Source organism: Hyla sarda, chromosome 2 (assembly GCF_029499605.1).
Source record: "Hyla sarda isolate aHylSar1 chromosome 2, aHylSar1.hap1, whole genome shotgun sequence".
Lineage (NCBI taxonomy): Eukaryota > Metazoa > Chordata > Amphibia > Anura > Hylidae > Hyla > Hyla sarda.
Window position 1 is genome coordinate 204676935 of NC_079190.1, and position 17712 is coordinate 204694646.

General features: G+C 40.6%; 1 protein-coding gene across 4 annotated transcripts in view; it reads right to left on the reverse strand.

Moving 5' to 3' along the window:
* CFAP47 (cilia and flagella associated protein 47) overlaps positions 1–17712 on the reverse strand; it is a 548331-nt gene that overhangs the window by 502795 nt on the left and 27824 nt on the right. For all 4 annotated transcript variants that reach the window (XM_056556158.1, XM_056556159.1, XM_056556156.1 and 1 more), the window contains exons 5-9: positions 14665–14803; positions 8665–8890; positions 6350–6510; positions 5073–5206; positions 3610–3845 (exon numbers count right to left, since the gene is read on the reverse strand). In XM_056556158.1, coding sequence (XP_056412133.1) covers positions 3610–3845; positions 5073–5206; positions 6350–6510; positions 8665–8890; positions 14665–14803 — 896 coding nt within the window. The remainder of the gene's footprint in view (positions 1–3609; positions 3846–5072; positions 5207–6349; positions 6511–8664; positions 8891–14664; positions 14804–17712) is intronic.

The following is a 17712-nucleotide window of genomic DNA, read 5'->3' on the forward strand; positions in this document are numbered from 1 at the left end:
AGTTGGGGTTCTAACCGTGTGACCTTGTAGTCTTCTATAAGCTAAACTTAGCCTTCTTCAACACAGCTACCTTGTTGCCATTGATTTAATAGGCAGATCATGCAGCCTTTGGAGAAAGCAAACCAAAGACACCAGGAGATGAAGTGATTTTACGGTTTTCTAACACCACTGTCATTCCATGCAAGCAATTTCCATGCATAAATTAATAGTGCATTAAAAAAGTTTTACAAACCAGGCCAAAAATGCATTTTTATGCCCTTGGATTGGGTCTTATTCCAGGATTTTAAAGGGGTACTCTAACCCTGGACATCTTATCCCCTATACAAATGTCCAGCGTTCTGAAAAATTTTGTCCAGGACACTGGGTTCGGGCATCCGAGGTCATGAGGTCACACCACGTCCCCTCTATTCATGTCTATACATTTATACTTATATCTTGCTTCCCTTTATGCAGCCACAAAGTTTAATAAATACATTCTACCTGCAGCCATTAAACTGAATCAGTCTTCAATATAAGAAAATGGAGCTCCAAAACATATCTTAATATGTATTTATTCAAAGGAACACGCCAGGCTCTACTTCGCTGTACACTACTGTTGCAACTTAAAGTCGCCCCAGGAGAGCTGTATACATAACATTTATGTCTGCTTATACGGGCTGTGATTCTCAACGTCCCATGAAAATATCAGTCATATAGAATATACTTCAAAAGTGCAGAAAGGACGGGCGACTCACCAGGATACCGTATCAAAAGAAACTTCTTTATTCTTCAAAACATCTCACAGACGTACGAGGATGCAGACAGGTGGATAGCTGGGTGATGAGACATGGGTTACACAAGGCAACGTCCGTTTCGTTCCGGAAGAAGTTCCATGCTGGAACGAAACGGACATTGCCTCGTGTAACCCGCATCTCATCACCCAGCTCCCAACCTGTCTGCACCCTCGTACGTCTGTGAGATGTTTTGAACAATAAAGAAGTTTCTTTTGATACGGTATCCTGGTGAGTGGCCCGTCCTTTCTGCTCTTTTGAAGTTTATTATATCTGAATATGTGCTGAGATGGATTAACACAGAATTGAGGCCTTTTTAAATTCAGTAACATAAAACTTTTGGTACACACATATGGGATTCTTACTAAAGTTAGTTATGACAGACAAAAAGAGAGAGTTCTCACTGTAATATGAAAAAGGTGTCCAAGAGGTGCTTTTTATGCATTTTCTTTTGGTAAGATTTAATCAGCTCTAAAAAATTATTTATACAATCTATTTAGTTTCCTAATTATAAAAGAAGAACCCTTTACATAGTATATTGTATGTTACATTCTGGTGTGTACAGATTATTATCAGATAAGAATTATCTTCACTATTATTTATATACATTGTAGCAATAACATTGTATACATTGTATAAGTGATTTATTATACCCTTCCCTTCTTAATATGAATAAAGTAGCTTTAAGAACTTAATGAAAATGTGCAATAATGATCTAGTTGGTTATCATATACAACCAGGTCCCACCATGGAACTTACTTCACTGTGGGGGTGTGTGTTTGACATGCAAACCACACTCCCCCCCCCCCCCCCCTTGATAGCTAAACAGTATATCCTCTCGATCATACAAATGCCACCATCAATATGTAATGTACGTTTATTTGTTTTTGTGTTTTTATGTCTTGGGGTCTGTTCAGACATTAGTTTCTGTCTGAGCAGTTTGCTATTCTCCCTGGCTGGGGAATAGTTAATGCTCTGAGCCAATTGCAACTCGGGTGTGGCTTTAAAACCCTAGCTCTGCTGCACTCTGGTTGCTGGTGATTGATCTACTCTGATTATGTTTTATTATGCAGCTTAGCTATTGTGCAATTCTGACTATGTCTGCTTTATCATGCACTAGTATTTATGTTGTAATATTTCTGAGTTTTAACCATGGTTATTATAGATTTTAGTCTGAAGTACAATTGTCTGTTTTTAGGATTATTGTATGTCAATTCTGCTTGTGCCTTGTATCTTAGTCTGTGTTCACACTCTGAGTTTGAATATATCCTGCCTTGTATCTTGAAAAATATCCTGTCTAGTATCCTGACCTGTGTTCCTTCACATGGTGGAATTTGGTCTTGTGGAGTCTGTTCAGACTCATCTGTTTCTCAGTCTCGTGTTCTGTGTATTATATATCTGTTTCCTTCTAGGCCAGTATCCTGATCACATGGTGGAGTGTGCCCGCTGGCTAGTAGTCTATCTGGAGTTAGCATTGTTGTCCCTCCATGATTGGAGTGGGGAGTCTAGTTTGTTCTTTGTATGTTTCCAGTGTGAACAGTGTCCTATGTTCCTGATCAGTTTGGTGTTTAGCATTCGGTTCTTCTGTTCATCCCCTGCATTTCCTGGTTTCTGCTGTTTACTCATTCTATACCTTGTCTTGTTCATGTATTCATATCTGCCGTTTATCTTGATTCCGGTGTCTGAACTGTTTGCTAGTACACTATATTCTGCCCTGTTTGCCTGTATATATTCTTGTATATCTGCTGTTTTGGTAGTTCTCCGTTATGTTTTTGGCCTGTGAACGACTATGTATAGTATTTGTTTTTATGCCCTCTGCACTTTAGCTCAGAGAGGGACCGGCACCGTGGCTGTCAATCAGCCTTTGAGGCAAAAAGGCAGAGAGATTTTTATTAGGAACAGCTTAGGGCTCACTCTCTCTCTGTTCCTCCAGTCGGTCATGTCACCGTATGAACCAAAGGATAGAAGTTCCACCAGTTCCATGAATAGCATATTCCATTTTATTCTACACAATCAGATATAAAATTCTTACATGCAGTCCTGTGCCCTGGTTGAAATGTGTTTCAGAGGTTACAGACAGGTCCTCCTTTCTCAAGCAATAAATCATAATGAAGGAAAACAATTATTTATTCGAACGCACTATTTACTTCCGGGTACCTGTCCTGGGAATCACACTAGATTGTTTTGACCAGAACTCACAATCATGTCGCCGGGTGCAACCTTACATCCTATCCGTGGAAAGCACCATGCAACCAACCCAACTCCACCCGCAACTTCCTCTGTGTCACATTTGGTGGTGTCAGTGGAACGCACGATGGCCCCGGTCCCATCAAAAGGATGCATCATGGGAATTCCGCAGAGGTGAAGAAAGGTTCCTATAGTCCACCTGTATATTATTTTCATACTCAATCATTCCCTACAGTAACTTTGCACTTATTCAATAAAAAAATATTATGGTTCCTATTTATATAAAATCCCAATATTAGATATACATGCTAAAGTGCTTCGCACTTACTAAAGTGATTAAGCACCTTAGTATGTATTTCTAATTTTGTGCAAAAATTTACAGCGCTGCAATAAAATTTAGATTTTTTTGTATGCTAGATTTTTGGTGAACTCAATGACTTACACTGTGAAAGAGTATTCCTACTGGAGTAAGGCTTAACAACCCTATTACGGCATCTAGTACACAGTGAAAATATATAATAATTTGCCAAGTTAATTAATATGTATTAAGCCATGCACAAATACTTATTAAGAAGCTTTCTATTTTCAGGACAGCTTTATCTTGCACTGTAATACAATGCTACTTGGTAGATTTAGATAAATGTCTTTGTACCTGAGAATGTCCTGCCTCTATCTTTCCATTAGCCGGAGAGATATGAAAATGGGATGTCTTGCGAAAGCTAAACACCACAGGGAGGAACTGAGATTCATTTTTTAGAGAGCAATGAATATCGATCCTTTCACCAATCAAGCATTCCTTAAAATTGTACACAGTTCCTGTGCTGAATGTTAATGCGACAGGGAAAGCAGAACCAGTAACAGCCAATTCCACGTGGTGTTTCCTTTGTCCTGTGCCAAGGATATAAAACAGCAAAACCGATTAATAACTGCACAACATCCAAATTCATAGTTTATATCCATACAGATCGCATACTCTTTCAAGTCACTTATTTAATGAAGTAGCTTGTACATGATCACATGAACACCTAACCAGCCAGTTGGACTCATCCCCTTTGTTCCTTTTATTTGAATCATGGTATGATATCAAACATAGAAATTGGCAAGATAATATATAGGCAAATATATCCTACATAAATAACTGCAATAGGTTGTGCATCAGTATGAAAGGTTTACGTAATCTAGAGGTGGAAATGAGTTTTATATTGTATATTACAATAAAACTCACACAAGTTATACATTAGTTATACATACCTAGATTTGGGGAGTGATATAATAAAGAAATGCCAACTATTTCTCAACACCCACTATGCAGCTGCAAAGAATCAAAAGGCTACTATGACTATATAGCCACTATTCTTGTACACAGCTTCTTAAATGGGTACTCTGGTGGAAAACTTTTTTTTTTTTTAAATCAAGTGGTGCCAGAAAGTTATTTAGATTTGTAAATCACTTCTATAAAAAAAAATCTTAATCCTTCCAGTACTTTTTAGGGGCTGTATAATACAGAGGAAGTGCTGTTCTTTTGGGATTTCTCTCATGTCATGACCACAGTGCTCTCTGCTGACCTCTGCTGTCCATTTTAAAAACTGTCCAGAGCAGCATATGTTTGCTATGGGGATTTTCTCCTGCTCTGGACAGTTCCTAAAATGGACAGCAGAGGTCAGCAGAGAGCACCATGATCTTTACTGAAGAGAAATCCAAAAAGAAAAGCATTTCCTCTGTAGTATACAGCCGCTAATAAGTACTGGAAGGATTAAGATTTTTCAATAGAAGTGATTTACCAATCTGTGTAACTTTCTGGCACCAGTTGATTTAAAAAGTTTTCCACCGGAGTACTCCTTTAAAGAGCTGAATATTGGCATTTGAAAGATTTAGTTGGTAATCAGTTGTCTTGTACACTGCAGTCCCAACATTCTAGGACTTATTTCGAGTTTCAGTGTCCAGAACCTTACCAACCACAATTTCTTAGATGTCTAAGTCTAACTAGTGGGTGGGCTCAAAGAAGTGAGCATGGCAACCCTATCAGTGGCTCCCTGGCATCTAGTGCATTGGTAAGAGACTTTAAAGGTCTGCCCTAGTTATAGATTTCCTTTACATTGTAAAGAATACCCATACCTTTATGATGCACTGCATCATCTGCATCTGACTGCAGGAATCCATCTTTACTTCCAACTGGTTCAAACCTCATAAACAGAGCATAATCCTGCTGATATAGAATCCCATTTGTTCTCATGTCTTCATCTAAATCCCTGAAAAAGGTTTGTATAAATGTAATATAATTTAGAATCAAAAACATATAATAATGATTATAATAATAATTGTTGAGCACACTTCTGGCGTTTGAAATGGAGTGGGTGCAGAGAAGGGTGACCAAAGTATTCACTCCCTGACAAAGCAAGAGGGCGAAATGTTCATTGGGGTCTCAGGTGGAGGCCAAAGTATTATGGGATTATTTTCCTATAGTACAGTATTCTCTCTCTCTCTCTCTCTCTCTCTCTCTCTCTCTCTCTCTCTCTCTCTCTCTCTATTCTACTTATTCTCTGAATTATCTTATGTTTTAAATCCAACCCTTGAGAAAATCCTGTGTGTGCCCCTGGTGAGCGGCCATCTATACACTGTATGCATTGCCACTCTCTGGCTGGGGGAAGGGGGCAATATTTTGCCTTGTCCTGGGTGCTGCCAACCCATGCTATGCCACTGATATTATAATATTTATTTTACCCTCCTGTCGCCGCTTGAAGTTGGTGCTGCAGCGACAGCATGACCATCGCACAGCCAATCAGATCACCATGTGCAATATGCTGAAAATTAAGCAATGCCGCTTTTTTCATTTATATAATTTATACTGTTCATTTTTATTATCATTAGCTTATATTTTTTCATAATGAGTGTCAGTGAAGGCCTCATGTTCGAGTTTTGCCTGAGGCCTCACATAATCTAGAGCCACCTCTGATGATGTCATCCTGTAGTTCACAGGAGGGGTAGCTAACCCAGGAGAGGCCACTTCCTATGACACATGTAATTTTCTAGTTGTGAGTGCCGCAGTAATAATATGAATGGATGCAGCGGAGGCAGAATTAAACACATAACACAGTAGGAATAGTGGTGGTTAGTGTACATTATATGAGCTAAAACCAAATTCTTTTTTTAATTTGTTGAAGTAATTTCAGGATGACTGTTAAGAGATTTCTGTAAACAGGATGTTGACCAGGGATTTATTGAGATTATTGAAGTTGTAAATTCCTTTTGCCTCTGGATCATGTCAGCTTATAGGTTAAACTTGATGGGCCTATTTAATATACACTTTTTATACATAACAGCCTATATAGTATTAATTGTTTTAATTATAGCAAATACCTTACAATGTGAACACTATGAAATATATTACTTACTTGGGACTAAAACAGATTGTTAGAGTGGTTTTCTGGAAAGGTAAAAGAACTCCTTCATTGGGATAACAGGTAAGTATACTAGAGACTTCTATTTCCCTTGTCATAGTTCTGTAATCCAGGTCTTGCAGAGCAGAATCTGTACTTTTCTGAATATCCGTTCCCTGTAAAATATTAGAATAGTAAAGAAAAAAAAAGAAAAAAACAATATGGCCGACATTTATCATTGTCTTTAGACATTTTTTTTTGTGTCTAGAAAGGTGCAAAAAAAGGCGCAAGCAGGGTTTATTTGCTTCTTTTTTGCGCCTTTTGGTTTACACATTTCTGCTGATTATGAGTTGCAATCCACTGATTTCGGCAATACACATGATATAGAAGGGATTTATCATTGCGCCTTTTTGTGAAAAGGCACTGAAAAGTCTCTAAAACTACACCAGCCCAGACTTACCTTAGCTTTTTGGTGAAGAGAGAAATTTCAGAAAATGTGACCTGCACAAAATTTCTCAAATGCTCTGTGACCATTTAATAAATTTGGTGCTCCTACACATTACCAGCACAAAAAAAAGGTGTAGAAAAATGCTTCACTTACACTACAATGATAGATGCCGGCCCATATTTCTATATTTTACACTTTTACACTGTTACTAGGACAAAACAGAAAATTACTGTTTTTGCAGCAATTGTCATTGTTAATGCTGTGCTAGCTAGACTCAGCAACAGCCTTTTGCTACTCAATGATAACGTAGTCACATGACCCCAGGGCCAACAGTGCAAGCCAGAAGGCTCAAAAAAAGTGATCCCAAGGATCGGTGACCCAAGTGAGGGGTGGACTAAACATACGTTTATTACACACTGCAACTCACCCCGAAATGGACTGAGTGAAAAAGTCCACTTTTTATCCGTCACTGAAAGTTATTAAAACGTAACTTTTATTTTTACATAAATCATATAGAAAAAATTAGCTGTTATTGAATAAAAAACCCAGCATCATCAGCACTCTATTCAATTTGTACGTACATGTCCAACAGGACTAGGATTCAACTTGATATAAACAGCACACCTGCAGAATGTGCTGTTAACGGTGCTGATGCTGTTATTAAAATTCACAATGCCCCCCCCCCAACATGTTTTGTCACAGTTGTGACGTCTTCGTGGCATTGCATGCTGGGAGAATAAACTACCCTTGCTTTTACCTACCTTGATTGTCCTGTGACCTGGGCCTCTAAAAGCCGGCACCCCTGTTGAAGTCTCTCTCTGCATTACCTCCTGTTCTGCCGGCTTGGCTGCGGACACTTTATGCGCTCACCATTGTTGTGTATGGGGGTGCACAACAACACCAGGTGAGCCTCCTTGTCAGTATATACCTCTCCACCTCACAGGTCTCCCATTTATTACACCATGGAGCGCTGTATCTTTTGTCCTTTCAGAGGTTAAGGGGCACTGAACGAACAGTGCAAGCCACACTCCTACAACCCTTGTTTCATACACAGTCAAGTTTAAGTGGTATTAGTGGTATGTATGTGATAACAAAAAAGAAAGAAAAAAGTGGTGAAACTCGCTTTTTACCTTTTGTCCAGAGTTCGAGCTTGACCCTGTCTATTAACCCATGGCATAATTATACACAACAACAAGCTTAAAGAGGTATTCCGCCCCTAGACATCTTATCCCCTATTCAAGCGGCCCTTGACTGCGGCACGCCAGACATCCGGTGCACAGAGTGAACTTCGCTCCGTGCTGGATGACTGGCAATACAGGGCGGAGAATCGTGACGTCATGGCCATGTCCAGTGGCGGGACCCCCGTGATCAGACATCTTATCCCCTATTTTTTGGATAGGGGATAAGATGCCTAGGGTGGAGTACCCCTTTAAAAGCCAAGACGGTCTATTGCTTTTTTTTATTGTGGGCAATACTTAAGGGGTTAATTTTGAACATGTCATTGTATGGCTAGATCACTGCAGGTTTCCTGACTATTTCTATGGTCAGCGAGCCATCTTGATTTCCTCCCACAGTAAACTGTATATTGGTTATAATCCAAGATCTCAACCATACATTTCCACAGATCACATCACACTTCATACCTACACAAACTTGTAGATATTGTAGGCACAGAATTGTAGGTGACAGTCTCTCCTTGGTCACTATGTTGGACTAACCAGAAAACAAGAAAATCCCACATTTATTTCAAATATATACATAACATAATACTGTGTATATATATATATATATATATATATATATATAAAACTATTATTACAACTTGTTGTACCACAGTGTTCCCTTTTCACATAGAATGCATTTCAGGTTTAGAAATACGTACCACTTCAGCACCGATGGCATTATCATCCAGGACAGACACCCAGCTTATGGTCTCAGGACTATCATTATAAATCACTGCTTTGCGAATTTTGGAAGTTCCAAAGTAGACAGATCCAAAGTGAAGGCACTTCAGAGGTTTTCCAGAAAGGTCTAGCAATTCTAGGTTCTGGTTGACTATATTTCCTTTTATCTTCAAGAGCAGCTCCTCGTGACCTTGTAGTTTAACTCTACAACAATTAGCCAAATAACAGTCGTCAGCTTTCATACACAAGTGTCTACATATATAAAACAATTGCTATAATACTGTACAGCAAACTATGTTACACCAAACGTTTTACTTCAAAGGAAGTAATTCATGGATGATGACTACCACTGGGAGCCCCCTGGTTATAGAAATGTGATCTGCCGCAGAGGGAAGTAGAATAGATAACTATAGAAGATGCTTCTGTGCATGGTCAAATGGATTACTTCCCTACCTTCTTCTCCTCTCAGGCAAACAAAATAAAAAATAAAAATATTTAAAGAGGTTGTCCAGATAAAACATGGCTGCTTTCTTCTAAAAACAGATTGTCCATAAGATATGTCTTGTTATGCAGCTCAGCTCCACTGAAATTAATAGAGCTGCAATACCATGCACAACTTGTGGACAGATGTGGCTCAGTTTTTACAAGAAAGCATCCCTGTTTTTTCTTCTTCTGAGCAATCTCTTTTACACCTTAAGGACCAGGGGACTTTACGTTTTTGCACTTTCGTTTTTTCCTCCTTACCTTTAACCCCTTAAGGACCGGGCGTTTTTTCAGGTTTTTGCTCTTTCGTTTTTTCCTCCTTACCTTTAAAAATCATAACTCTTAAAATTTTGCACCTAAAAATTATTCTTTGTGCCACTAATTCTACTTTGTAATGACATCATTTTACCCAAAAATCTACGGCGAAACGGAAAAAAAATTATTGTGAGACAAAATTGAAAAAAAAAAATGCCATTTTTTAACTTTTGGGGTCTTCTGTTTCTACGCAATAAATTTTTCGGTAAAAATGACACCTTTTCTTTATTTTGTAGGTCCATATGATTAAAATGATACCCTACTTAGGCTGGGTTCACACTACGTTTTCTCCCATACGGGAGCGCATAAGGCAGGGGGGAGCTAAAAGCTCGCGCTCCCGTATGTCACCATATGCGCTCCCGTATGTCATTCATTTCAATGAGCCGACCGGAGTGAAACGTTCGGTCCGGTCGGCTCATTTTTGCGCCGTATGCGCTTTTACAACCGGACCTAAAACCGTGGTTGACCACAGTTTTAGCTCCGGTTGTAAAAGCGCATACGGCGCAAAAATGAGCTGACCGGACCGAACGTTTCACTCCGGTCGGCTCATTGAAATGAATGACATACGGGAGCGCATACGGTGACATACGGGAGCGCGAGCTTTTAGCTCCCCCCTGCCTTATGCGCTCCCGTATGGGAGAAAACGTAGTGTGAACCCAGCCTTATATAGGTTTGATTTTGTCGCACTTCTGAAAAAAATCATAACTACATGCAGGAAAATTTATATGTTTAAAATTGTCATCTTCTGACCCCTATAACTTTTTTATTTTACCGCTTAATGGTCGGTATGAGGGCTAATTTTTTGCGCCGTGATCTGAAGTTTTTAGCGGTACCCTTTTTGTATTGATTGGACTTGTTAATCACTTTTTATTCATTTTTTCATGATATAAAAAGTGACCAAAAATGCACTATTTTGGACTTTGGAATTTTTTTTGACCGTGCGGTTTAATTAACAGTATATTTTTATAATTCGGAAATTTTCGCACGCGGCGATACCACATATGTTTATTTTTATTTACACAGTTTTTTTTTTTTTAAATGGGAAAAGGGGGGTGATTCAAACTTTTAATAGGGGAGGTGTTAAATGATCTTTATTAACTTTTTTTTCGACCCTTTCAGGCTTCAAACATAAAGATATAAAACTGTAATTTTTTGTGAAGAATCAACAACAAGTGGGACATAATCATGAAGTGGAACGAAATTTATTGGATATTTCAAACTTTTTTAACAAATAAAAAACTGAAAAATTGGGCGTGCAAAATTATACAGCCCCCTTAAGCCAATACTTTGTAGCGCCAGCTTTTGCTGTGATTACAGCTGTAAGTCGCTTGGGGTATGTCTCTATCAGTTTTGCACATCAAGAGACTGAAATTTTTGCCCATTCCTCCTTGCAAAACAGCTCGAGCTCAGTGAGGTTGGATGGACAGCGTTTGTGAACAGCAGTTTTCAGTTATTTCCACAGATTCTCGATTGGATTCAGGTCTGGACTTTGACTTGGCCATTCTAACACCTGGATGTTTTTTTTTTGTGAACCATTCCATTGTAGATTTTGCTTTATGTTTTGGATCATTGTCTTGTTGGAAGACAAATCTCAGTCCCAGTTTCAGGTCTTTTGCAGACTCCATCAGGTTTTCTTCCAGAATGGTACTCTATTTGGCTCCATCCATCTTCCCATCAATTTTAACCATCTTCCCTGTCCCTGCTGAAGAAAAGCAGGCCCAAACCATGATGCTGCCACCACCATGTTTTACAGTAGGGATACACCATCAGGGTGATGAGCTGTGTTGCTTTTACGCCAAACATAGCGTTTTGCATTGTTGCCAAAAAGTTCGATTTTGGTTTCATCTGACCAGAGCACCTTCTTCCACATGTTTGGTGTGTCTCCCAGGTAGCTTGTGGCAAACTTTAAACAACATTTTTTATGGATATCTTTCAGAAATGGTTTTCTTCTTGCCACTCTTCCATAAAGGCCAGATTTGTGCAGTATATGACTGATTGTTGTCCTATGGACAGAGTCTCCCACCTCAGCTGTAGATCTCTGCAGTTCATATGCCTCTTGGCTGCATCTCTGATCATTCTTCTCCTTGTATGAGCTGAAAGTTTAGAGGGACGGCCAGGTCTTCATAGATTTGAAGTGGTCTGATACTCCTTCCATTTCAATATTATCGCTTGCACAGTGCTCCTTGGGATGTTTAAAGCTTGGGAAATCTTTTCGTATCCAAATCTGACTTTAAACTTCTCCACAACAGTATCTTGGACCTGCCCGGTGTGTTCCTTGTTCTTCATGATGCTCTCTGCGCTTTAAACGGACCTCTGAGACTATCACAGTGCAGGTGCATTTATATGGAGACTTGATTGCACACAGGTGGATTCTATTTATCATCATTAGTCATTTAGGTCAACATCGAATCATTCAGAGATCCTCACTGAACTTCTGGAGAGAGTTTGCTGCACTGAAAGTAAAGGGGCTGCATAATTTTGCACGGCCAATTTTTCAGTTTTTTATTTGTTAACAAAGTTTGAAATATCCAATAAATTTCGTTTCACTTCATGATTGTGTCCCACTTGTTGTTGATTCTTCACAAAAAAATGACAGTTTCATTTCTTTATGTTTGAAGCCTGAAATGTGGCAAAAGGTTGAAAAGTTCAAGGGGGCCGAATACTTTCACTATGCACTGTATCAAAACCTGTGCAGAGGAAAAGTTGCCGATAGCAACCAATCAGATTGATTCTTTCATTTTGCAGAGGCATTGTTAAAAATGAAAGAAGCGACCTGATTGGTTACCATGGGCAACTTATCCTCTGCACTGGTTTTGATAAATCTCCCACATAGGGATCTGTGAGTTGAGTGCGCATGCGCAGTGTACTTGCATACATCGCCGTCCTCTGCTTAGCTCAAGGAGCAGGGGAAGCGACCACAATGTCTGTAGGTACACTGAGCATGCGCACGAAACTTGCAGATCCCTGTGTGTATGCATGTACCGTCGGATTGCTACAAGCAGACAAAGCAGGACACACAGGCACAGTAGCAGGCAAACTCTAGGGATGGTCAGTAGCGCATCCACAGCATCAAATACACTAAAGAGGTTTTCTGAGCAGCATACTGTCACGATTCGGCTGGCTGGAAGTGGATCCTCTGTGCCAGAGAGGGATTGGCGTGGACCGTGTCGGTGGACCGGTTCTAAGTTGCTACTGGTATTCACCAGATCCCGCCGCAAAGCGGGATGGTCTTGCAGCGGCGGTAGCAACCAGGTCGTATCCACCGGCAACGGCTCAACCTCTCTGACTGCTGAGATAAGCGCGGTACAAGGGAGTAGACAAGAGCAAGGTCGGACGTAGCAGAAGGTCAGGGCAGGCAGCAAGGATCGTAATCAGGGGCAACGGCAGGAGGTCTGAAACACAGGCTAGGAACACACAAGGAAACGCTTTCACTGGCACAATGGCAACAAGATCCGGCGAGGGAGTGCAGGGGAAGTGAGGTATAAGTAGGGAGTGCACAGGTGATGATACTGATTAGGCCTGCTGCGCCAATCAGTGGCGCAGTGGCCCTTTAAATTGCAGAGACTCGGCGCGCGCGCGCCCTAAGGAGTGGGGCCGCGCGCGCCGGGACAACACAGACAGGGAACGGGTCAGGTACGGGAGCCGTGATGCGCATCGTGAGCGGGCGCATCCCGCGTCGCGAATCGCATCCCGGCTGGGAGTAATATCACAGTGCACCCGGTCAGCAGGTCTGACCGGTGCGCTGCGAATGAGAGGACGCTGCGAGCGCTCCGGGGAGGAGCGGGGACCCGGAGCGCTCGGCGTAACACATGCATTCTATGTATTTGTTTAGGAAGTGGGTACTCAAGGACCTGTACCCAAGGAGTCAGAGCTGAGCTCATCAAGTGCCACATCCTAGCACGCCTTCTCCGAATGCATTTAAAAAAAAAAAGCTATAATAGTTTTGAGAATGTAAAAGTGTTTTTAAACACATTTTTATTCTTCCTAAGAACCTACTAATGCATAATCAGTTTTCCCATAGCTGTTTAATAAATGTTTGCTTAATCTTTATCTACTTCCTTTACAGTTTACTGTGTCTGCTCTGATTTCTATTAACACTTGTATACAACGTACATGACTCTCCCCTACAAATTGCCTGATAAGTGCTTTCCCTCCTATCTACAGCCTGTGCGATCTGTCCTTTATGCACTTTCTTTCTCATCCTTACACTCTCAGCTTGTCTGTACAGCCTTTGCAATTTTCTGTGTCAGTATTGATTTCTATCAACACATGTATACAACTTACATGTTTCTCCCCTGCTAACTGCCTGGCGTGTGCTTTCCTTCGTATCTACAGCCTGTGTGATCTGCACTCTCCTCCTCATCTCAACACTCTGAGCTGCTCGGTGCAGCTGCAACTCCCTCCCAGCTGTTATCGCTAACACTAAGAAAGCAGAAAGTCTGTACACATTACTTCTCTTATCTTTCTATTAGCAGCAGCAAAATGGTAGGACATTATTTAGAAAGTTGCTTAGTTCTACATCAAAGAAGCAAAATAATAAAAATAATAATAATAATTTTAGCCTTTTAGAGCAATACCAAATATTCCATCATAAACCATTTAAAGAAGGTTCCCATCCTGGCGGAGATTTATCAAAACCTGTGCAGAGGAAAAGTTGACCGGTTGACCATAGCAACCAATCGGATCGCTTTTTTATTTTTCAGAAGCTTTTTCAAAAATGAAAAAAAGCGATCTGATTGGTTGTTATGGACAACTGCACCACTCTTCCTCTGCACAGGTTTTGAAAAATCTCCCTCATTGTCTGTCAAATTTGCTTTAGCTTCTAAAGCAAATCAGAATTGACTACCAATAAGGCTGAACTTTTATGGTTATAAGGTTATCACTTTTTTTGCCATAATGATAAAATCAGAAATGAAAAATGTCAAGTAAGTGAATAAAACATAATCATCTTAAAAAGTTCTGAATTATTTACAGTACAATTGGAGCCATGTGCACAAAGCCGTGCGTACAGCACACAGAGTCCCCATGGTTCCACATAGTGTGGACCTATACATTTCTATAGGTGCCATACTACAGCTCCGAACAATTTCTAACTTGCATTGAGCCATTATGTAGGCATGTGCTTGATACCTTAATCTTTATTTTGTTACAGTAGATGAATAAATAGTGTGTTCACTTACTTAGCGAGTTCTTCAATGACAGCTGGAGTGTCTGCACATAGGTCAACTTTAAGTATCTGCATGGTTTTCGGCTCAATTACTCCACTGGTTGGAGATATAGTGATGGGAAGGTGGCCGTTGTATTTTATTTTAAAAGTACCTAAAGAAAAATACATTTTTGATGAGTAACATTCACAACACATTAATCACTGAACTTAGTATCTAATTCAAAGATAGTTAACCAACAGAAATGCCTAGTAGTAATATTCTTCCACAAGTGTCCATAGATGTGTATAGCATACGCATAAGTTGGAAAATCATTGAAATAAAAAAAAACATGTTTATTGCACTTACAAGGCTGGAGAGATTGTTCCTAGCTGCTGAGAAGCACGTACCAGTTTAGAGCTGTCTGTATCGGACTTGTTATTACGTTCATTATAGTACCCTTGTGGTTTTTGCTTGCACAGCATAGGTCATCACTGTCAATTTAGGCACATGGATACAGGCAATAATCACAGTACATGATGTTAAATAGAAGCCAGCATCCAGACAAACTATGGATATAATTGTTCAAAAGGTACAAGAGCTGCTGTATATTAAGAGAGAACAATGAAAGCACAGTACGTGGGAGAGCAGACTGTAAAGAATTTACAGGATGGTAAATGGCCAGAATCAAAAATCATTGCAAGTATTTTGTGGTTTGTATTATACAAAAGTACTACTAAGTAAAGAAAGTAAAAAAAAAAAAAAAACTTGGCTTTGCTGTTATCACTGTATTTTTACCAACAAAAAGTTAACTTTTTTAGCTCCCCTTAAAAAATAATGAAAGCTTATCGATAAATAATATATATCCCAAAGTGATGCCATTAAAAAAACACAACTTGACCCACAAAAAAACTTAGTAAGGCTATGTTCACATCAGTGTTCGGAGCTCCATTTTGGAGCTCCATTCGCTGATGCTGTTATAATGATGGGATTGGCATGTCAGGTTTTTTCTCCGCTGAAATCATGAAAAAATAACGAGCATCTAACATAACCACGATGGACCCAATTGAAAGTAATTGGGACTTGTCTGGTTTTGTTGACATCCGCTGTCACAACCTCCGTCCCAGCCCCGTTAACAGCAGTTGTACCAAAGGTAAAAACGCCTGAAAAATTTGAACAGAAAAACAGATAAAAAGAGGGCAGAAATTAGGACTCATAAAAACAGTATGTGAACAAAGCCTAATGCTGTTACACAATAAAGGAAAAAGTTAGGTAAGGGGGTAAATGCTGTCACAGTTCAGTCTACCCAGGTTTAGACCGGAGAGACAAGAGCTGCAGAATACATAAGTAAACTCAGCATGACATATATGCTTTTGTATAAAATGTCCCATTTCATAGCTTCACATGCAGATTGGTATACAAAAAATGAATCAATAAATTAATATGTTCGCTGGTCGTATGAGCGCTTGTGACTACTGACTGTTCACGTGACCAGCGCCCATGAATATTCAAATGCAGCCGACAAGACCCTGCATCGGTCTCCTGTTCACCCGCACTATAACCTAGTGTATTGGGTTTAGTGTGGGTGAACGGGTGACCGTTTTCCTTTAACCCCTTCCCACAGAATGACGTATATATACGACGGATGAAGCGATACCTTCGCGCATTCCGTCGATATAGATATATATATATATATATATATATATATATATAAATATGTCATTCATTAAATCTGTGCCCCCGCAGCACTGATCAGGTTAATCAGCTAAAGTCCCGGTGTGTCTGGTGGGAGACCACTTCCGCCTGACACCACGGGACCCCATCTGATTAATCCAATCAGCGATCGGGTGTGCAGGATTGGCGGGTGCGGCTGGTGTCCGGCAGGAGCGTCGGTCCGGCGGCGGCGATGATGCGGCGGGTTAGTGTTCTCCCCCTTAGAATTTGCAAAACTACTACTCCCAGCATGCGCAGACAGTCTGGCATGCTGGGAGTTGTAGTTTTGCAACATCTGGAGGGCCACACTTTGGCAACCACTGGTCTGCTGCATGCCCCTAGCTTTTTATGGGGTGCAGGTTCTTTTTGCACTTTTTTGGGGGGGTGTATGCGGTCTGTGCCACCAGCGACTGTTCTGCACTGTGTGGCCAGACCATACCCCGTGTACAGACTGCACTGATTGCCGATCAGTGAATTATTACTGATCAGTACTTTTTTGGGGTACAGGTATTTTTTCTTTTTTGGGGGAGTTTGCGGTCTGGCCACATAGCGCAAAAAAGCGTAAAAAACAAACAAACCTTACACTGATAAAAAGTGCTGATCAGTAATAATTCACTGATCAGCAATCAGCGCAGTCTGCACACAGGGTACAGTATGGCTGCACAGCGCAGAACAGTCACTGGTGGCATGGACCGCATATGCTCCCCAAAAAGTGCAAAAAAACAAAAAACATGCATTACACTACACCTGCACTACACACTGGAATAAAGTGAAATCACTACATTTACCCCACCCCCTCCCCCCACACCCACAAAATAGAAATACTCCAAAGGCTTTTCGGTGGAGGAGGCATACGACATGCACTTGCCTCTGACACTAAGACCACCAATGAGGGAGAGGAGAAAGAGCCCACATTTATTTCTCCTCCCCGTCATAATCCAGTGATGATGAGCCCCCAGAAGGCGGCATTGCAGGACAATGCCAGTAGAGGCCCCCCATACTAGTGATCCTGTCCCCTATACAATTCACCCTGCCCCCCCATAAAGGTGACCATGCCTGGACCCCAGTACAGGCAGGGTCTCCTATATGAGCAACTGATTCCTGGGTTTGTTGTCTGCCCAGAAATCCAAATTGACCCCACAGTCCTCACTGAAATGGAATTTACTTTTTTTTTTCAGTGAGGACATTGTCAATTTGATGGCGGCTCAAACAAACTTTTGCGGCACAGCACCCTGATGCTTTCTTGTGCACATGGCAGAATTTCCGCGGCAGAAGTTTCTACGGCTGAAATCCGAACTCCGGAGTAAGTACAGATATGTCTATTCTTTCTGAGGAGTCCACACAGAAATGCATTGCCGTCTATGATACAGA